Here is a 22,179-nt window from a genome sequence, read left to right as displayed (position 1 = left end):
CTCAGGTCATGATCCCAGGGTCCTGGGATCGAGCCCCGCATTGGGCTCACTGCTCAGCAGGGAACCTGCTTCCCTTCCTCTCTCTCTGCCTGCCTCTCTGCCTACTTGTGCCTACTCTGTCTGTCAAATAAATAAAATCTTTAAAAAAAAAAAGTTTTATTTTGTACAAGGCTAAAGTGCTTGTGAAATGTGAATCCAAGTGGAGATGTCCATTAGCAGTAATTCACAGAGGTCTAGAGTTAAGGAGAGAGATCTATCTACACAGCAGCTCTAGATTTATGAATACATAAAGTCGATGTTAGATTTTAAAACATGACCCAAAATTCGCTAATATTTATTTCAAACTAAGTTAATAGAACCTGGAAAATCATGCAAACTAAGAAAATTATTATTTTGGGCAACCATATTTTCAAATATCCTGCACTTCTCCACAAATCAACACTGAGCCAACTTCTACAAGAGCAAAATCCAAATGATTAGAAAAGATGGGTTTATGGTACTAATTTCTACTGAGGTTTTACTTTTTTTAAAAAAAGAAAATCTAAGTTTAAAAAAAAAATCTAAGTTTATTCCATTTCCCTCATAAACTATCCACCAATAACGTTAACTAAGGGAAAAAAACTTAATCACATATTAGACAGTGTACTTCACTATTGATACTTACAGTAAGATTTTTTTAAATAATTTAATCACTTAATTTACTAGCTTTAGACATTCAACTCTACCTACACTGTAAATGTTGGATCTTTGTCCTATAATCTTTTCTCCTCTCATTTATACCTTTTGCCCCAAAAATCTATTACAACCCAGAGGTTGATAATAAACTTAAGCCACAAATCCAGCTGCATCTTGCACATCAAGATGTGACAGAAGTGTAATCACCCAAATCCAACTTATCACAAATTAAATTCTTCTTTCTTGACAAAAATAAAAATAAAAAATCCCATTCCTCCCTCATATCAATTCCCGCTTCAGTGAAAGGTACAAGCTTGAAACCTAAATCTTTTATGAACCTTCTCCCTAATCTCACATCCAATGAAATCACCAAGTCCTGTCTACTCCCAATACCCAAATACAGACCCGCTACCATCATTTGCCTGATATTCCTGCCTTTAGTCTTAGACTACTCTTTAATCCACTCTACTAACTGCAGCCACAGTGACCTTTTAAAAATGACAATCTGATCATTTCAGTGCCATAGTTTATATCCTTCAATAACTTATTTGATAAATATTATAATCACCATCAAAGCTAGTCACTCCACGGAAGCTCAGAAATTCAATGAGAACTTCAGTTATATCCTTTTTTGTAAATTCAATAAAGAGTCACTAGGAAATGTGAAATCATGATAATTACTTAGGACATACACAGCTAATACATTTCAAAGAAAAGCACATAGTGTTGGTTGTAAAAGCAAAGACTAAAAATAATCTCAACATCATAAAAGCAATACTATCCAGCCCATAAATGAGGCATTTTCATATGTACTGTTGTTATATGATTTCTAGGATCTACTATGAGGTAGGGGGTGAAGGGGCGAAAGCTATAGAGTGCACAGGAAGCTACAGAGTGTAAAGTATTTGTGGTGCTTTTTAAGAGTATAATTTAATAATATAAATCTGAGAATGTATAGGTTTGTGTATGCTAAAAATATCACAGGAAGAACCCACATAAAGATCGAAATATTAAGTTGCCACTAAAGAGTGAAAATGGGTGATTGGAGAATACAGGGGGAAGAAAAACTTTTTACTGCATATTCTTTTGAATTTCTTGACTTTTATACTATGTCTAATTTTTTTTAAGATTTTATTTATTTATTTGACAGAGAGAGAGATCACAAGTAGGCAGAGAGGCAGGCAGAGAGAGAGGAGGAAGCAGGCTCCCCGCTGAGCAGAGAGCCCGATGCAGGGCTCGATCCCAGGACCCTGAGATCATGACCTGAGCGGAAGGCAGCAGCTCAATCCACTGAGCCACCCAGGCGCCCCACTATGTCTAATTATTACCTATAATTTCAATATGATGTTCTCCCTCCTCAGCTTCACACACACAAAATAAAAATTTTAAAAGTACTAACTACAAAAACCTCACTATACTTCATCCCTATACCAATGCTTAAAATTAGGTACTGGTCATTTAGTGTAACACTACATTTCCTTCTTGACAACTCAGAAGTTCAACTTCCACAAACAAAATTTTATCCACTATTTCACTATTGCTGAGAAGGCTGTTGCTAATGACATCAGTCAACACTGCATGATAACTGTACTTGCTTCAGGGAGCAGAAATGTATTATTAAATTGACATCAAAATCTTCAAAGATCAAGAAAAACCACAAAACTTATTTTTTCCAGAAAATTCAAAACAGCACATTAAAAAAACAATCCCCCGGTATCATTCAAAAACAGAGGGGAAAATGCGTAAAAATCTACAGGAAGGTGAAGCGAATGACATTACATGGAGACACTGTCACATCCCCTAGTGTAATGTGATTTAATCCTTATAGAGGTCCCTTAAAGTCACACGTTCTACAGAAGACACAAGATGAAAAGCAGGCTGTGTGACCTATCAACACACACACCCTCTGCCCTGGGCTTCCACACTCTTCACTGTCCCTCCCTTCTCAGCCACCAGATTAAACCCTCCAAACACGGGTGTCAGTTGGTCCCCTTAAGCCCCACGGGCGGGGGGGGGGGGGGGGGCGGGGAGACACTGGGTTAAGCAAACATCCCTCCAGGATTTAATGGCAAACCCTTTCAACCAAAGAAAAGAGAAAGATAACAAGATCTGCCCGAGAGAAGGGCTGGGGAAAGGCTACTGTCTGATGATGTCTAAGAGGTGCTGACCAGATCCCCTGGGAGGTGAGAGCATCACCAGACAGACTACCCCAAAGCCGAGGTGGTTTGATCGAGAGCGAGCTGGGAGGGAAGGGGTCAGCAGGAACGGGGTGGCTGCGATGGACATGCCGCGGAGCTGGGGGTCGCTATCGGTTAGGGGGCGGCCGTGACTGGGTCTCGGAGGAACTGTGACCGGGTCATCTTACGGGAGGCCGTAACAGTGTCTGAAGGCTCCATTAAGAGTCCTAAGAGAGTCCGTAGGGGCTTCTAATGGGCTGTGTTGGGGTGGGGGCCCCAGAATGGCCGGGGCTGGCGGGCCGGGATGGTGTCCAGCCAATGGAAGATACGCTGGGTGGGGTCTACAAGGGACCCGGCGCCGCGATCGGGTGTCTGGGAGGCTCCCTGGCAGACCCGCTCGCGGGGCGTCTCCGCTGGGGCGGGGCGGCCCCGCAGGAGCCAAAGAGGGAGACCAAGACGTGGGCCGGGCCAGGCGGCAGGGCCGCTCGGCGGCTTGGGCGGGTCTTACCTCGGGCTCCGCGGCGACCACAGCCCCCTCCTCTTCACCAGAAGCCACTTCCCACCCGCGGCCTCAGGGTCAGGCCGCCGGAGACAGCTGAGGATAAGGCCACCGAGGGTCGGACGGTTCCGGGAGGGTGGGCCCAGCAGCTTCAGGGTCCGAGAGAGCGGCCGCCGCGCATCCCCCGCCCTGTCAGAGAGACTCCGCCCGGCCGGGGCAGGCACATCCCCCGCCGCACCCCGCCCAGAGAGCACGCGTCGGACCGCCGCCTCAGCCGCTGTCGCTGTCTCTGCGGGTGCCGCGGGTACCTCCGCCGCCTTCTCTCACAGTCCTTGCGGTACTCTCAGCAGCCACCGCCAACCGCCACCGCGTCCCTCGTCTGCTCAGGCCCGCGCGCCCCCGACCCCGCGCACGCGGCCCCGCCCCGCGCAACTCCCCGGCAGCAGACGAGCAGGCGCGCGCTCACTTACCTCCCACGCCCCCTACCGCCCGCCGGGGCCGGCCAGCGTGCCGGCCGGGCCCCCGCACGTGACGCTGCCAGAGAGTACCTCAGGCGCCTGCGCGGGCACGCCCCATTCGTCCGCCCCAGGCGGCCCCGCCCAGACTTTTCTTCCTCACCTTACGGCAGAGCTCGGAACCGTGCTTCAGAGTCTCACTGCAGTAGAGAGGAATGTCGCAAGGTTGGGGGTTAAAAATCTCTGGGTTTGCGACCGTAGCTTTCGCTTTCCGGCCAACACAGAGGTGCCTGAAGGCTGGTTGGGGTGGTGAGGCCCGAGGCAGGTAAGAAGCCGCCTCCCCGCTTTGGTTGGTCGGGCGGTCTGTCCCGGCAGGGAGCCGCTTTTCAGCCCTCGCGTATTTGGCATATCCTTGCCCCCTCCCCAGTTCTGGTGCAGGATTCTCAGCGCCGCCCCTCTTAGCCCCCGCCCCTTCCCACGCACACGCCCTGTCCCCCGCATTTCCCCGCCCCCGATCTCCGTTTCCTAGTCTGACTTTCCATTCATTTTTCAGACTTTTCACGGAGTGTTTTCTCGTGCTTCAGACTCTAGGAAGTCAGGAGTAAATGAAACAATTTCACCTTTCTCAAGTGTGGTGTTATGTGGGAGACGTTGAGAGAATCCGCAATAGTAATAAAGTAAAACTATGGGGGCGCCTGGATGACTCAGTCCTTAAGCGTCTGCCTTCCGCTCAGGTCATGATTCCAGAGTCCTGGAATCGAGTCCTACATCGGACTCCTTGCTCCCGGCGGGGAGCCTTCTGTCTCTGCCTGCTTCTCTGCCTGCTTGCGCGCGCGCTCGCGCGCTCTCTCTCTCTCTCTCTGACAAATCTTTTTTAAAAATGTATGACAGGGGCGCCTGGGTGGCTCAGTGGGTTAAGCCTCTGCATTCGGCTCAGGTCAAGATCCCAGGGTCCTGAGATCGAGCCCCGCATCGGGCTCTCTGCTCAGCAGGGAGCCTGCTTCCCCCTCTCTGTCTGCCTGCCTCTCTGCCTACTTGTGATCTGTGTCTGTCAAATAAATAAAGAAAATCTTTAAATAAAAAAAGTATGACAGAAAAAAAGAGAACCCTCTGAGCATGGAAGAGGAGCCCCTGGTTGTGTGGAAGGAGTGGGGTAACTCTTTCCAAGGTGACCTTTGAGTCACTCCTAAGTTGTGTTAAAAGACTAGTGAGTGTGGCTGGCCAAGAAATAGGAGATAGAAGCAGAGAGAACAACGGGTGCAAAACATAGGACAGTGTTGACTGTAAGAGTAAAAAGTTGGAGGAGTAGAGTTAGTAGAGTCCATAGGTGTAGATTACCCTTTAAAAAAGCATCCTTGTAAAGGGTGAGAGAGATGAGGGGCGAGAATGTGGGCAGAAAGAGTCTTTTCTTTAAAGATGGGAGACTTGGGCGTAAAAGTGTACCATGGAACCAGCAAGTGGACAATTCATGGATGAAGGTGGCTAATTTATAGCATCAAGGACACTAGTGGAACTCAACCTTATATTCACGTTAGAATAACCTGAGAAGCTTTTGTGTGTGTTGGGGGGGGGGGGGGGGGCGGGGGACGTTGTTGTTTTAAATAAAACCAATGCTCCTGTTCTAACAAACTGGGGTTAGGGGCTCAGGCATCAGTATTTTTTAAAGGCTCCTGAAGTGCATTGGAGGTTGAGAACCACTGGAGGAAAAGAAAGGATGGAAAGTTAGGAAGGGCAGGAAGTTGATGTTGTTGGCTCTGTAACATTAAGATGGAAGTCATTGGATGAGAGAGTTGGAGATGGAATGTGAAGCTTGAGCACAGTGATGGGAGTTTTGGATAAATACTCCGGGCGATGGGAAAAGCGTCATTTCTGCCTTTCCCTTCAGCACAGTTCCATCCCTCAATCTTACGAAGTCCACCTCAGGGCTCTCTTCCCTTTCCCTACCATCCAGCAACATCTATCAGCTGGGGATCCAGCCTTAGGGCTCAATCATGGGCATCATCATTTCTGTCCCCAAAAAGAACTAAGTCAACTTGAGATTCGAAGATTAACTCTACTCCCCTAGAGATTACTGCAGTGCCTTGCCAATTTAGAATCTGTCTTCTGTTATTCAGCAATCATTTAAGTTAGGAGAGAGATATAAAGACAGTTAAAATATAACCCTATTTAGATCTCATAGTATTAGTGAAAACAAACCTTTTAAAAGAACAATTCACTTGGCAGGCGGAGCGGTCTCTATAAAGCAAAGCCAAAGCAGTGCATGGCTATTGTCTATTAACTAGGGCTAATCCAAAAACTTGTCTATCTGCCTGCAGATAAGACAGCATTACTGTTGTCTGGTGTGACTAGGAATTAATATGAAGGGTAGGGGTGGGGCAGAGATAAAGATGATAAAGTGGGTGTGAACAGATGATGAGGAGCCTTGAATTCCAGGCTAAAGTATTTAGATTATCTACTATAAGCAATTAATAGACATAAAAAGCAAAGATAAAAATAAAATAACCTTTTTTCCATGGACTTCTTTGGCAGCCTGGCCTTTGGCCCCTATCTCAGAATGTTTTTTTAAATGTGAAAATAAAATAAATAGAAACAAAATCAATTTTATTGAAAATTTTAAAAATATTAAAAAACAGGTGTTTGATGTCATATGTGTGTTTCTTTATGTATTAAATAACATCTGGCAGCAAGTAATTTCAAAATAGTGATGAGTATAAATTGTATTTTGAAATACTTTTGAAATTTTGAAATATTTTGAAAAACTTCAGTGTGATATGAAAATATATTTCTGTTGGTGAAAAAATATAGGGACTGCTAATACTGCTGTGGATTATCCTATACTTATTGAAGAAAATGTTAAATTTCAGTTAGATATTATCAAAAATCGAGATGTTTTTTCCCCAGTCCAAGTTCATGGAACCTTTAATTCTAACTGCATCCTGGCCATGGAGCATAGATTTATAAAAAGCTGACGATAATAGTTTTAAGCAAGAGCATGACAGGTCAGATCTGTGTTTCAGAAGGTACTGGCATAGTGTTCATTTCCCAGCCTCTCTCTGGGAGTAAGGAACTGGCTGTTTTCTTTTCCTGTTGTACCTAACGGCAGCAACCAGTAGTAATTCACTATTGTCTAATAATTTGGGCCTATAGGAATACTGAGCTTGTACTTATATATGCAGGAGCAGTACTAGGAAATAAACTGGGAAAGATACATTGGGACTCTTTTTGTGGAAATCATTGAATGCCAGGGTATAATTAGTACTAAATTTGGTAGATAATGAAGAGATTTTAAAATTTTTTGAGTAGAATAATTAATTAGAGTTCTGTTTAAAAACTAATCTAGCAGTAATGTGTAGATTGGATTGGCAAAAGACAGGAATGAGGGCACCTGGGTGGCTAAGTGGGTTAAGCCTCTGCCTTCGGCTCAGGTCAGGATCCCAGGGTCCTGGGATGGAGGCCAGCAATGGGCTCTCTGCTCAGCGGGGAGCCTGCTTCCCCCCGCCCAGCCCCACCCCCACCCCCGCCTGCTTCTCCTCCTATTTGTGATCTCTCTCTCTCTCTCTGTCAATAAATAAATAAAAATCTTAAAAAAAAAAAAGAAGACAGGAATGAAGAGTCTGGAGCAGTAAATAATTTTTTTAAATTTTAACTAAATTTTACTATAATGTGATCTCTAAAGGGTCTGCTATGTTACTTTGTTTCCCCAGTGTGACTGTCTAGTCTAAAGAAATATAAATTGGACTAAATCACATACCTTTCAATAGAGATGTATTATAAGTGATAATGTTAGTACTTCTGATGGGTATTATAAGTGATAAATTTTTTTTGTATTATAAGTGATAATGTTAGTACTTCTGATGGGTAATGGCTTTTACAATATATATATGTTCCCAGGTGTTGCTAAGGCCTTCCTTGATTAAATTCCATCTACACCTGTAGATCCTATATTTCTGACTTTTTAAGGTCAAGATTGCTCTCTGTCAATCTCTTAAACCTCTTAGATGAGTAGAATGCATTAGCAAACAAAAAGGAAGTCCTCAAAGCCCAGATAACCCATCTCTTTAGAAACTGATCAATAAAAAAAAGAGAAAGAAACTGATCAATAAAAAAAGAGAAAGAAACTGATCAATACCAGATTATGCAAAACTTACAAATTCCAGCTAGTACCCAACTTGTATGTTTTTTTAAACATATTCAAAAAAAGTAATTATGGGGTCCAAGTATTACTAATCCAAGTAAGTAATGTAAAGTTAACTTTCTGAATCAGTTTCTCTGAGAGACTACATTCTTCAGCATGACTAGCCCCTGTTGATCTTGTACATCTAACTATTGGAGACCATTTGGGTACTGATACGGTTCAATACAGACTGAGAATCAAATTCATATAGAGGTTGAGGTTCATCTGTTTTCTCCTCTTTAGGGGAATGGGGAACAGGTCTATCTGCAGCAAGAATACGTGAAACTTACAAAGCTTTTTAAGAATCTTCATTACTTACAAAAGATCTCTGAAATTTCTTTTCTCTGGCTTCCAGTTAAATGGCTACCCCTTCCACACCTTCATCTGTTAGAAAAGCCCTAAAACACATCTTGAAACTGAAAAAAAAATTGTCCCAATTACAATTATTATTTTTGAGCATCTAGATAATAGGTTTAAATACTTGAGGCCTTCTGAGGTGCCTGGGTGGCTCAGTTAAGTGTCTGCCTTGGCTCAGGTCATGATTCCAGGATCCTGGGATTGAGCCCCACCCACATCGTGCTCCCTGCTCAGGGGTAGAGTCTGTTTCTCCCTCTCCTCCGGGCTTGTGCTCTCTCCCACTATCTCTGTCACTGTCGCTGTCTCTTTCTCTCTCTCAAATAAATGAATAAAATCTTAAAAAAAAAAAACTTGAGGCCCTCCTTCCCTTATGGCCAATCCATAAATACTCTCTCAGAGTACTGTAGTAGGTTCAATTCCTTCAAAACAAAAGCTTGGGATTTTTGGCCGTAGTTGGCTCTAATATTCTCACTACTATTTGTTGTAGCAACTTGGAATTTTACATTAGCAGCTAAAATAAATAGTTGCTAGAAATATTTAGCCCTGCTTAATAATATGTAAGTCAAGCTTGGTCAGATAACTCACAAATATTTGTGTTAATTAACATTTAAAGACAAATTGCTACAACAGAAAATTCCTTATGTATAATTGGGCCACTTCAGATCTTGTTTTCCTATGAGCACAATACAGTAAAACATATATTCATTACTTCTTTCACTAATTCATTAAATATTCATTGAGCCCCTACTATGTGCCAAACACATTTTTGAAACCCATTAAGTAGGAGTTTGTAATAACAATTTACCTCTTAACTATTTATGAAATAATTATTTACCAGGCTTTGAAATCTACAGGAAAAATAAAATTAAAAGATGGTGGGTTATCATACTCTTTAAAACTATGTTTGGATATATCTACTGTGTGCTGAACACAGTGGTTATTTAAGAAATCAGTCAGATTACAACTTTAGCTTGATCACACCTTATGAGCTTTAATGTGTTGATGCATATGATAAAATCTGTCCACTCCTTTATAAAATATTATCTTACTCAGACCTCTCATTGAACCTGTTGGCCCCTCCACACACTGTCTTAACAACCCCAGGTATTTTAAATTTTACAGTTGTATAAAGTCATTTGTCAGAAAATTCTCAGCAAAGCAGTTTAAGAAAAGGCTGGTGTTTACATCACGTTTAGAGGAAGGAAAAAAATGTGGTACAATTTTAAATGGAAACTTTGAGTTAGAAATGAGACTGAGAATAAAATTCTTTTCATAGTCAATGACACCTTTGCCCTCGATAGCCATACATAGTAGCAGAGCAGTAAATAGAGAACCTTAGTTCTAGAAGAAATCCTAAAAAGTCACCTAGTTTATCTCCCTGGCCCAAGGCAGGACCACATGGAATTTATGGTAGTAGAGTTAATAGAGGTAATAGAGTTAATAGGCACAATCAAGTAGTTTTTCTACTTTGAGAGCTGAATTCCTCTACTTATAAAATATTGATGTCAGAGGAATTTTGTTCAAATTTGTAAGCAATTTATGAAATTAAGAGATCTTCCTATGTTTATAACAATTTTGTTTTTAGGAGTTTTTCAAAATGTATTTTACTTCTGTATTTTGTTCAGGAAAAACATTTATTAAAATTTCTCCAGTTTGTCAATCACTGAAGAAAACAAGAATGAGTAAAATCAAATAATCTCTGCCTTCAAGAGGGATATATAACTCTTGATGATAATTTTGACATTCCACTTTATACAAATCTTTGGATGGTTTAGGCTAGCTTTAAAAGGAAATGTTTAATAGGGGGAAATTGAAACCAAAAGAAAAAAAAAAAAAGTTTGAACTTCCTTCCTGAAAATATTTCTGCTTATGCTGCCATGAAAAGCACATTTGGTCTTGGGATTTTATTCTTTTTGTGAAATTGCAAATGGAATCATATATTAGAAGTTGAACGTAATCCAATTTGGGTAAACAAATTAATTTTACATCTTTGTATTTGAAGGTTTGTAGAAGAGAGGTTAGACTTCCTCTGTTTTTTTCCCAGAGGACAGAAGTGAGACCAGTGAGCTGAAGAAACAGACATATTTTAGGTTAGTGTAAGAGTGGGAGGTGGTACATCTTTTTTCTTCCTGAGTGGAAATAGCTGTATTTACTGGTTATGTGCTCACTGTAAAAAGAAAGGGTAAAAAAATAAGCAGACAGTATCAAAAGGTAGAAGGAAAAAAGCTAAGAAGTACTAATAATTCTCTTTTTAAAATGATATTTAAACTTTGGCTATCATTCTTGATTATTGTTGTGTATATTTTATACAAAAATTTTTTAAAGATTTTATTTATTTGACAGAGATCATGAGTAGGCAGAGAGGAAGGGGGGAAGCAGGCTCCCTGCCCAGCAGAGAGCCTGACGTGGGGCTCCATCCCAGGACTCTGAGATTATGACCCAGGCGGAAGGCAGAGGTTTAATCCATTGAGCCACCCAGGTGCCCCTATTTTGTACAAATTTTGTATAAACTTCCTTTTCATAGCATATCATGAATATCTATGTCAGTAAATTTGTATCTACAATTTTTTTTTAATGGCTGAAGTATTTCCTTGTATGAAAGCCTGTTATTTAAATTTACCAGTCTTCTTTTGAACTTTCAGATTCTTTTAGTTTTTCTCTTATAAACATTGCTGTGATGAACATTCTTGTTAAATTTTTGCACACATCCTTAATGTTTCCCTTAAGATAAATTTCTGAAAGTGTAATACCTGCATGTAGACATTTCTTAAGAATTAAAATATAATGGCAAACTACCCTTCAAAAAGCTTGCATTTGTTTATATTCCTATAAACAAGGAGAATGCCTGTTTTCCCATGGTCTCTCAGCATTGCGACTTACCAGTTTTCCTCATCGTTGCTGATTTGATAGCTAAAGATGAAATCTTGCTTTAACTTGATTTCTTTTGATTAACTAGTAAAGTGTTGAGTTTCTTTACGTGTGTTTATTGGCCAGTGACGTAAGTGTATTAAGCTCTATTTTCTTCCAGTATTTTTGTTTCCTTTCTTAACATTTAAATTTTACTCCACCTAAAATATAATTTAATATAAGGTATGAGGTAGAGATCTAACTTTTTTTTAATCAAATGTTTAACAGTTTGTTCAGTGCCATTTGTTAAATAAATAGCTCAGCAAGCATATCCCAAACTTCACTGCACAGACAATAAGGTATTGATAGATATTCTGTTAAAAAAAAAAAAAGTGTCTCATGGTCAAGTGAGTTTGGGGGAAGAAAAAAAAAGACCAAGAAGAGTTACCTTTCTTTATTGCAGAACTTCTGCTAGCCTCTAATATGCTTATGTGCCTTATGAATCTCCAGTAAGGAGTTTTAGGATGAAGCTTTTCCCTATCTTATTTAACCATATAATCTTATTTCTTTTCTTTCAAAAAATACCTATGAAATCTGTGAAACTATGCTGTCTAAAACAGAAGAGAATAGCCACATGTAGATAATTAAATTTAAGTTTAAGTTAATCAAAATTAAATATTCAGTTCATACTAGCCACATTTCAAGTGCTTAGTAGCTACATGTGGCAAGTGACTACTATTTTGGACATTACCAATAAGGAACATTTCCATAATCACCAAAAGTACTATTAGACAGCACTCCTTTGGAACACAGTTCATTGAAACTGACTCCCAACCTAGTGTTTTTTTCTACTGAGCCAGCAGTTTCTTCCCTTAATTATATCAGCAGGTAATCAGGTTAGTAACTGTTGAATTATAAATTTTCCCTTTAAGGTTGTTTTTATTACCTTTTATGTAATTACCTTATTTTTTACAATAAATATTCAAATAATATGCTTGGGTTTAAGGATTTTAAGATTAATATGAAAAAGTAGGCTCCTTTTTAAAAAAAATTAAGCCTTTGTTTATAAGTGTTCTATGCTCTGGTTTCAATATTAGCTTCATTTAGCTACAGAAGATGAAAGATGCAATAAACTGTAATTGCAGGGCTTGTATATACTGACAACATATTAACATCATTGCTTCACTCAGGTGGAGAGAACAATTTTCTCCGGAGTTAGCATTCACTCATCTTATGCCAAAGGTAAAGCACAGAGCACAGAGTCATGCCCTAGCTAGGTCTGTCCTTTATGACTTTCTGGCTTTATAAAAAAGAAAAACATGCTTTATTTTCAAGAAGTTTCTGGGGCGCCTGGGTGATTCAGTCTGTTAAGCATCTGCCTTCAGCTCAGATCATGATCCTGGGGTCCTGGGATAGAGCCCTGTGTCAGGCTCCCCGCTCCCCAGGGAGCATTCTTCGCCCTCTCCCTCTGCCTGTGACTCCCCTTGCTTGTTCTCTCTCTCTCTCTCTATCCCTCTTTTTCTCTCTCTTTCTCTCAAATAAATAAATTAAATACTAAAAAAAAAAAAAAAAAAAAAAAATTCCCAAGTCCCATTATTACCACCTGAAATATAGGGAGCAAGGAAGAAAACTTTCTGAGAGCCTGCTGTATGTCAGATGACATGCTGAGTGGGTTTTTTTGTTTTGTTTTGGGGTTTTTTTTTTTAAGATTTTATTCATTTATTTGTCAGAGAAAGAGGGAACAAGCAGGGGGAGCTGCAGGCAGAGGGAGAAGCAGGCTTCCCCACTGAGCAGGAAGCCCAATGTGAGGCTCAATCCCAGGACTCTGCGATCATGACCTGAGCCAAAGGCAGACATTTCACTAACTGAGCCACCCAGGCCTCCCCATGCCGAATGTTTTTACTCATATTTTATTTTGTGTAACAACCCTGTGAGGCAGGTGTTTTTATTACCTCATTTTACAGATGAGGAGAATGAGACCCAGAAAAAGAATAAATAATTTGCCCGGAGTCACATAGATAGGCAAGTGGCAAAGTCAGAGCCTGGACCCAAAACCTCCTAACTCCAAAACATAGAACTATAATATGATTTATGGGACTGTACAAATAGAATTGGGAGATTATTGCCACCCTAGTTCACTCCCCAATCTTCCTTACCATCCACCAAGATCAAGTACATAGGTCTTATTTATGAAGGAATTTACTATTAATTAACAGAGGAGAACAGAAAAAACACAAAACCAAAGCAAAAATGGGGTTGTGAAAGACAATACAGACATCTTAAGAGGCCTTATTTATCTTGTTTTCCTTAATCCGTATGTTCTGACTCCTTTCTTTGAAGTGCTTCAGTCCTCTGGCAAACATTTATTGTACCTCAGATAAACCAACCCCAGTGCTTACTATTAGAAAGGAAATATCCCTGGGATGGTTCTAGATGGCTCTTGGTTCTTTTGTTAGGTGCCTTTCTGTCTCCCTTTCCCCTGCCCCATTAATAATGGGATCATCATCCTTTCAGCCACCCCAACTAAAACCTACAGACCATTTCCCAGTTCTTCTCTCTTATCCACTATTCTCTGATACTTACTGAGTCTCTGTCTACAGTACCTTTTCCTCCTTGCCTCCCCATTTCTACTACTGTTTCCCCTGATTTAGGTCATTTCCTCCTATATCTTCACTTTCAATAAAAATCTACTTGATCTCTTTTTCCATATTTTTTTTTAAGATTTATTTATTTATTTGACAGACAGAGATCACAAGTAGGCAGGGAGGCAGGCAGAGAGAGAGGAGGAAGCAGGATCTCCGGGGAGCAGAGAACCCGATGCGGGGCTTGATCCCAGGACCCTGAGATCATGACCTGAGCTGAAGGCAGAGGCTTTAACCCACTGAGCCACCCAGGCGCCCCTCTTTTTCCATATTCTCTCCCTACCATTTAATCCTGTATACCACAGCTGAATTAGTAAACTTAATAAAGCACCAGCCTTGCCATAATGGCTTCCCATTTCCTCCAGTATAAATTTCAAACTCTTTCCCCTGGACTTCAGTCCATTACCATTTAGCTTCTGATAGTCAGCTACCCTCACCTGCACCCTGACTCTAATTTCATTCTACCCAGACTGGACCACTCTTCTTGTGTCTCTTACCTTCTTAATGCCCTTCTCCATGCATCCAACTCTACCTGCATTTCAAGAGCCTACTCTTACATCACTTTCTCCGTGAAGTTGTTCCTGATCTCAGCTCTCCTTCCTTTTCACTTAGCCGGGGTCATTGTTCCCTATTCTGAATTCCCATATATTTTATTTCTGCCCCTTGGTGGTTTCTTATCTCATTGACTATAAGCTACCTTGTACATCTTGGTATCTCCCACAATAGCTAATAATGGGTGGCTCAGTCAGTTAAACATCTGCCTTCAACTCAGTCACAATCCCAGAGTCCTGAGATCAAGTCCCACATCAGGTTCCTTGCGCAGCAGGGAAGGAGGGGTCTGCTCCTCCCTCTGCCTCTCCCCCTGCTCATGATCTCTCAAATGCTCTCTCTCTCTCAAATAATGAAATCTTTTTTAAAAAATTGGGTTCTCGGGGCGCCTGGGTGGCTCAGTGGGTTAAAGCCTCTGCCTTCGGCTCGGGTCATGATCCCGTGGCCCTGGGATCGAGCCCCACATCGGGCTCTCTGTTCAGCAGGGAGCGCGATTCCCTTCCTCTCTCTCTGCCTGCCTCTCTGCCTACTTGTGATCTCTGTCTGTTAAATGTCAAATAAATAATAAATAAAATCTTTAAAAAAAAATTGGGTTCTCAGTAGGTGTTTGAATAAAAAAATTGTATATTTATTTATTTATTTTTTTTAAAGATTTATTTATTTGACAGAGATCACAAGTAGACAGAGAGGCAGGCAGAGAGAGAGAGAGAGGAGGAAGCAGGCTCTCCGCTAAGCAGAGAGCCCGATGCGGGGCTTGATCCCAGGACCCTGGGATCATGACCTGAGCTGAAGGCAGAGGCTTTAACCCGCTGAGCCACCCAGGCGCCCAAAAAATTGTATATTTATGATGTCTGCATTATAACCACATATATATGCCACTCAGCTTAAGCTCAGTGAGAGTAAGAATTATGACTATTTCATTCCCTTCTGTATTTCCAGCCCCTAGCACAGAGGAAACACTCAATAAACATTTATTGAATGAAATACAGTTACCCGTTGTTGGGATATAAATTTCTCCATGACACAATGGATATCTGGAAATACTACTTTATGTTCCATTTTTTAAAAAATCTTAGTTATCAGTGTTTCTTCATTTTATATTGACAAATACTCTGTGAGAAAGGTCATGTATTATTCTCACTTTACAGAAGAGGATATTGAGGCTTAAAGAAATTAAGTAGTTTATTTATGATAGCACGGCCAGTGAGTGACAGAACTGAGTCTAAAATTTAAGTCTTCAGATGTGAAGTTTAGAGTTTTTCTTTGCTAATGATGGTTTGGCCAAAGGCTAGTTTGGTTCCATTTGCTTTAGGATTATTGTGGTTAAACTATTGCAGTCATGCAATCCTTCCATCCAGTGGGATAGAGCCAGATCCTTGATTGACCCATTGTCTGTCTTCTGGGTATTTTCAAGATCAAAACACTAAAACTTTTTTTGAAAGTAATCTTGGCCTTTTTGGTCACTCTCTCCAAGATGAGATGTCTGTCTTTTCAGGTCTCCTTGTAGATTTCTGTCCCTAGTTGGTTTGACTATTAAGATACGGGTTTGATTTCAGCTGATAGCATAGAGAATAGGTCTTGGAGTATTTGCCAGGCAGTACAATATGGCATTTACCACTACACGGTATTCATTGAAAGCGTGGGGGGGCGGGTAGATTGAGAGAGACTTGCTTGATGCACAGTCATTCCCTTTTCATACTCATTTACTCTTAAGTCAGATCAGCAGCAAGCTGAGTGTCTAGCCTCCATAGACTTGCTTTTTCTAGAATGCTCATTTGCCATCAGGCTGGATATGAAGGATTCTTTTAAGAAACAATCCTCTGAAACAACTTCATCTATTATAAAAATATTTGGCATATTATTATGATACACTGTGTCTTTTTTGAAAATTTCTTGAACAAAAACTGTCTAAGCTTAATACAAAGAATGCTTTACCTCTTCTGAGCAATTGCTTTGTTTTTACCTTATGGACATTGTGAATGTTTAACTTAATGCTCTCTGGTTAGCTGCCAAAAAGCTTACGGCCAGATTTGTGGCCCACCCATAGCAAATGTGCTCTATGCCTCGTTAACTTTGTTCCTGGCTCTAGTTTGTGTCTCTGCTGAAGTTATTCTCTCTTCCTAAGAAAATCTTAATTCATGCCATCTTATTTTGTATATCTGTATTAGCTCTGTCAAATAAATAAATAAAATCTTTGAGGAAAAAAAAAAAGAAAGAAATTTTTTTCTCATAAACAGCTTTATATTGTTTCTGAAATAGTTCAATCATAATATACTCTATGCACCTAAAACCATCTTTGGTGCTTCTTCGTTACCTCACTTACTTTAGGCTTTTTCTCTTGAGGGGTATGTTTATTTTTCTGTGTAGGTTTTTGCAGGGTTTTAATTACAGGAAAATGGTTGTGCCACAACATTTTATTGTTATAGTACTGTGATCAAGTGGTAGAAACTTGATCTAACGGCCAGAATTGATTAAATTGATTATTCTAGCCCAGTCTTTCACAGAGATGGTTACATTTTCTTACAGTATGCTTTGTTTTGTACTCTCTTTCTTCATGTGACTGTTGACTGCTTTGTGATTTGTAGTGATGTTGTAATGCTGCAAGGTCATGAATAGCAGTTAGATCTCTTTTGCTCAGATATTATGTTACCCTCCACTCTGATCAGACTTCCTGTCTTTGTTAGCACCTTACCTTGGGTGATCATGACTATATTAATCTTAAAACTCATATAATTTTTCCTGCTCTACTCTAAATCAGTCATGCTTCTGTTTGGACAAGTTAAGAGGAATATGTTTGTTTCCAAACCTTATTTGCTTTCATTGGTATGAAGTGCTATCTAGATTTTCTGATCACCTTACTAATATCAATTAATGATATAAATACTGTTGGTACAACATTTTATATTCTTTCCATACCTTTGAGTAAAACTGTGTGGCCTCTTCTACAATTCACTGAGGGATGTAAAGCAGATCCGTATCCTTTTTACAGACAACAAAAGCAAGGACAAAAGCATATAAAGTTTGTGATAGGACTGGGGCTAGATCCACGTCTCTTGATTCCTGTGCCTAACTACCTTCCAATTTACAAAAAAAATTCTAACTTATATATATATTTAAAGACTTATTTATTTATTTAAGAGAGAGCGAGCACAAGCAGGAGGAGAGGCAGAGAGGGAGGAGCAGGCTCCCTGGTGAGCTGGAAGCCCAACGTGGGGCTCAGTCCCAGGACCTAGAATCATGACCCAAGCCAAATGCAGATGCTTAACCACCTGAGCCATGCAGGTGCCTCCTAGCTTATATTCTAAAATTACATAGTCTTTATCTTACCACTTGAGATTAAAGATGGGAAGTGAACTAGGACATATTATATCACTCATGCTCGCAACTGGGGCAGAATCAGGAATGGTTTTCATTTGTGTTACTCTCAGAATTTTCTGTTCTTGAAATTGTAGTTCCTTTTAACTACAACTCTAATCACTGTCACTTTCCATCATGGAATGAGGAAGCAATATTTTTATCTTTTCTCTTTAAAATTAATGTTGAAATGGAAACTATTTCCTTTGTTAATGAGCAACATTTTTCTTTAGACTCTTTGAAAATTCACTTTAATGTAAAAATAATTTGCCGTTATTATCATGCATAAAGGGACAAATAAGTATATGGTTAATGCTAGGAAGTTTCATAAATATTGTTATAATTTTAACAAAACTCTGTCTCTAAAGAGGAAATTAAAAATTCATGCTTATTGGGGCACCTGGGTGGCTCAGTCATTGGGCAACTGGGCGAAGACCCAGACCCTTAGGCTTGGGTCATGATCCCAGGGTCCTGGGATCAAGCCCTGCATCGGCCTCCCTGAGCAGCAGGAAGCCTGCTTCTCCCTCTGCCTGCTTGTGTTCCTCTCTTGCTGTGTCTCTCTCTGTCAAATAAATAAATAAAATCTTTTTTTTTAAATCATGTTTATTGTTTCAGCATGAAAAATTTCCAAAGTTTTCATTCTGACTAATTGTTAACATATAGCACATAAATTAGGGTCTCTTGAATGTTTACTCTTAGTCAGGCATTGTTGCTGAACACTTTGCAATTATATTTAATCTTTACCAAAACCCTGTAAGAGTAGCTCCTATTTATGACCCTCATTTTACACGCAGGTATCATATTCAACAGTAAATATTATCTTCTGCCTCTCCTTCAGCTTCTGGAATTTCTCATCAACCCTGGTCAATACAAGATGGACCCTGTAGTCTTGAGTTACATGGACAGTCTACTGCGGCAATCAGATGTCTCACTATTGGATCCTCCAAGCTGGCTCAATGACCATATCATTGGATTTGCCTTTGAGTACTTTGCCAACAGTCAGTTTCATGACTGTTCTGACCATGTCTGCTTCATCAGCCCCGAAGTTACCCAGTTTATCAAGTGCACTAGCAACCGAGCAGAGATTGCCATGTTCCTTGAACCCCTGGACCTCCCCAACAAAAGAGTTTTATTTTTAGCCATCAATGATAATTCCAACGAGGCAGCTGGGGGAACCCATTGGAGTTTGTTGGTTTATGTCCAAGATAAAAATAGCTTTTTTCACTATGATTCTCATAGCAGAAGTAACTCAGTCCATGCAAAGCAGGTAGCAGAGAAACTGGAAGCTTTCTTGGGCAGAAAAGGAGACAAACTGGCCTTTGTGGAAGAAAAAGCCCCTGCTCAACAAAACAGCTATGACTGTGGGATGTATGTGATTTGTAACACTGAGGCCTTGTGTCAGAACTTCTTTAGGCAACAGCCAGAATCACTATTGCAGCTACTCACTCCTACATACATCACAAAGAAAAGAGGAGAATGGAAAGATCTCATTGCCAGACTTGCCAAAAATTAGCTATCAAAGTATATCTGTGACTTTTGACGCCTTTTCTTTCTGCCCATCCCCATTTATTGGATGGCTGCAGTCTCAGTGCCTGAAGGAAGATGCCCAGTAGAGGGAAGTTTAGTGTTCTTATTTTTCCCTTGAAGAATGTCCTCCTCTGCATTATCCAGATGGAAAGTTTCACTTTAACCCTAACTTGAGAGCAGTGTGCTCTGTGAAAATGTCTTGAAGTTATGTATCAAAACCTTAAAACCACGCTATCTTAACATTTATTAATTCCCCTTTTGTCTCCCTTATCCACATTGGCTTATTCCTAAGGAAAAGCAGTGATCTTTAAAGAAATCAAATATATGTGAAATCTGAAGGAATGCAAGAAGAACATTCTAGAAGAATCATGCTTCGGGTAGAAGCAGGTCAAGATCTAACCTAATTCAAGATCTAAATATTGGGAGAATCAAATACTCATTTCTGTGGTATCTCTTCTATTCACCATGCAGAGGCTTTCCTGGCTATCTTTGTAACCTTTGCAGATATTTGGTAAAGATGATGTTAGCCCATCTTCCCCCATCTGACTCCTGGACTGCTTTAAGAGGGGGAAATCTTGAGTAACTTCATTAAAATATATGGCTGCTGGACCTTTTAGTTTGCTCAGTGGGTGGGTTGACTTGCTGCTCTGCATCGATAACAGCTTTTCTTCACTTTGTCTGTTAGCCATGCATACACTCCTTCCTTAACATCCAAAGTTCTGTGGCTTTAAGACTCATAGCTGATAACTTCCTAAGGTTACCTGTTATTTCTAATAAGTATTGCTGCTTTCTGATAGTCATAATTGTTCCTTTCCTCTCTATCTGTAATCTGGCAGAATTGGTTTGTTATATCATGGTGATATCAGGGGTATTATTGTATCTAAAACTTGCAGACTAAAAGTTGGTTTGTTTTTGCGATTATAAAGCAGAAAAAGTGACCTTTCTCAACCCTTCCACTTAATTCAAAATGGAAACAATGTTATTTTTTTAAATATGGAACCAAGAATAAAAAATGCTATCCCTCCTAAATCATTGATGTGTTTTTTTCTGAGTTTCAAGTAATTAACAACCAGATGATATGTACACACATTAATGTACATACATTAATTCTACTCCTAACAAGAATTAGATTGCGGTGCATATGAGACTTGAAAACCAAAGATTAGTTTCAGCTGTGAAATTTATTTCACCTCCCTCCCCAGCCTACCTTTGCCCCCAGCCCTCATGGCCCAAAATAAACTCACCACTCAGTAACCGCAAAGGCAATAACTCAGTTCCTTTTAGTCAGGGAAAACACAGTGTGTAATACAGGTTACATAGCAAGCTGAGTGAACGTGAATTGAAACTGAAAGTCTGAGAAAGCTACAAAAAAAAGTCTGTTTCAAGTCAGTATGTTTTGGATAAAAAAGAGACCTAATAAAAATGGGAGCAGGAGGGGCGCCTGGGTGGCTCACTGGGTTAAAGGCTCTGCCTTAGGCTCAGGTCATGATCCCAGAGTCCTGGGATCTAGCCCCACATTGGGCTCTCTGCTCAGCAGGGAGCCTGCTTCCTCCTCTCTCTCTCTCTCTGCCTGCCTCTCTGCCTACTTGTGATCTCTCTCTGTCAAATAAATAAAATCTTAAAAAAAAAAAATGGGAGCAGGAAAATAAAAGATCAGGAACTGGCAATCAGCCATAGAGGTGAAATGAGAGAAGGACAGCAAGAGGAGTGACATAGATGGCTGAGGCCATAGTGTGGATAAAGATAAGGCAATATCATTTCAGTAACTGTTGGCTTAGGTATCTAGACTATGAAAGACTCAAAGTCTCTCTGGGAAATGTTTTTCTGATAACACAGAGTATGTCTTTAAATGTCAGATTGTCTTCTTCTTACAAGTTAATCCATATGAGAGCAATCTTTCCTGATCCCTAAAAGTCATCCCAGAAATAAATTATTTTTTTGAACTAAACTAGTAGTCTTTAAAAAAAAAAAAAAAAAAAAAAAGATAAAATCTAAGGTCCTCTTTTCCGAATACCTAAACATGGTTGGACTGTGCCGCAGGTTAGTCTTTTATAAAACTTTTGAGTATGCCATTTGTAAATAACAGAAGACTTTAAGAGTTTACTTGTAGTATGTCCCTAGGTACTGTAATAGCCATAGGTTATGCCTTTGCTAGACCAGATACTTTTGATGATTTGCGATACAAAATTGGAAAAAGCTCTTTTGTGATACTATGTTTCCTGTTCTCTCAGAGTCATAAGAATCCAGTCTGCAAAACTCAGTTTCAGAATATTCAGAAGGCAAGCAGGTTTTTTAGAATTGGAGTGAGCAATTACTATACTGAACCTCCATGGTTTCAAATACCCTGACGTATTGCTCCATACTATATTCAGACTTATCCAACCTGTGTCTCATGGAATCTGGAACAGTCGCCATTTGTAAACCCAGCTATCGATAGTGGTCAAAAATAAAAATAAGTCCGAATGGGCTCTTTTTTTTTTAAATTTGAGTGTAACTGACAATGTTACATTAGGTTTAGATACACTGTGAGCTTTCTGTTTAATACTGTTCAAATCATAAATACTTCTCCCCTTGGGCTAGATAGCTATAAAAGTTTATATTCCCTAGTCCTAATTGAATCTGAATAATTTAAAAATCACAAGTGGATTATATTTCTGATACATACCTTATTATTTTTTACTATAATTTTTACTATTTCCTTATTGACCATATGTTTTAGTTAATATATATTTCATTGAAATGACAAAGTAGAATTTCTCAGTCATGTGGTTATTTAAGCTTTTTCTTCCATCACTTAAAACAGAAAAGGGGAAAATAAAGAAATTTACATGTTGTGCTTGTGAGAAGGAGCATGAATATGTTCATCAAATTCAGGCCCTAGCTGTTATAAGTGTATAGCCCTAGGCAGGTCTAAGATTGAGTA

At 39.9% G+C, this 22,179-nt stretch overlaps 2 protein-coding genes across 7 annotated transcripts in view; one reads left to right on the top strand and one right to left on the bottom strand.

Moving 5' to 3' along the window:
• MYO9A (myosin IXA) overlaps nt 1–3,758 on the bottom strand; it is a 298,796-nt gene extending 295,038 nt beyond the window's left edge. For all 4 annotated transcript variants that reach the window (XM_046008480.1, XM_046008479.1, XM_046008481.1 and 1 more), the window contains exon 1: nt 3,361–3,758. The gene's annotated coding sequence lies outside the window, so the exon portion shown is untranslated. The remainder of the gene's footprint in view (nt 1–3,360) is intronic.
• Nucleotides 3,759–3,975: 217 nt separating this feature from the next.
• Nucleotides 3,976–20,271, top strand: SENP8 (SUMO peptidase family member, NEDD8 specific). Of its 3 annotated transcripts, XM_046007250.1 has the most exons (3): nt 3,976–4,131; nt 12,375–12,426; nt 18,568–20,271. In XM_046007250.1, exons 1-3 carry the CDS (start codon nt 4,022–4,024, stop codon nt 19,240–19,242), a joined length of 837 nt encoding a protein of 278 aa, XP_045863206.1. In that variant the 5' UTR covers nt 3,976–4,021; the 3' UTR covers nt 19,243–20,271. The 3 variants fall into 3 exon arrangements, with proteins under 3 accessions (XP_045863206.1, XP_045863207.1, XP_045863208.1); XM_046007251.1 differs by lacking the exon at nt 12,375–12,426; XM_046007252.1 differs by lacking the exon at nt 12,375–12,426 and having other exon boundaries at nt 18,524–20,271.
• The last annotated feature ends 1,908 nt before the right edge of the window (nt 20,272–22,179 follow it).

The sequence above is a fragment of the Meles meles genome, chromosome 6 (assembly GCF_922984935.1).
Source record: "Meles meles chromosome 6, mMelMel3.1 paternal haplotype, whole genome shotgun sequence".
Classification (NCBI taxonomy): domain Eukaryota; kingdom Metazoa; phylum Chordata; class Mammalia; order Carnivora; family Mustelidae; genus Meles; species Meles meles.
This window is presented reverse-complemented; position numbering and strand designations above follow the sequence as displayed.

Excerpts from the sequence above, each read along its gene's own strand:
- SENP8 (XM_046007250.1), top strand. The coding sequence starts at position 4,022 with ATGTCGCAAGGTTGGGGGTTAAAAATCTCTGGGTTTGCGACCGTAGCT. Across the intron at positions 4,132-12,374 it reads GGTGGTGAGGCCCGAGGCAG|GTGGAGAGAACAATTTTCTC; the intron begins GTAAGAAGCCGC and ends TGCTTCACTCAG. Across the intron at positions 12,427-18,567 it reads TCACTCATCTTATGCCAAAG|CTTCTGGAATTTCTCATCAA; the intron begins GTAAAGCACAGA and ends CCTCTCCTTCAG.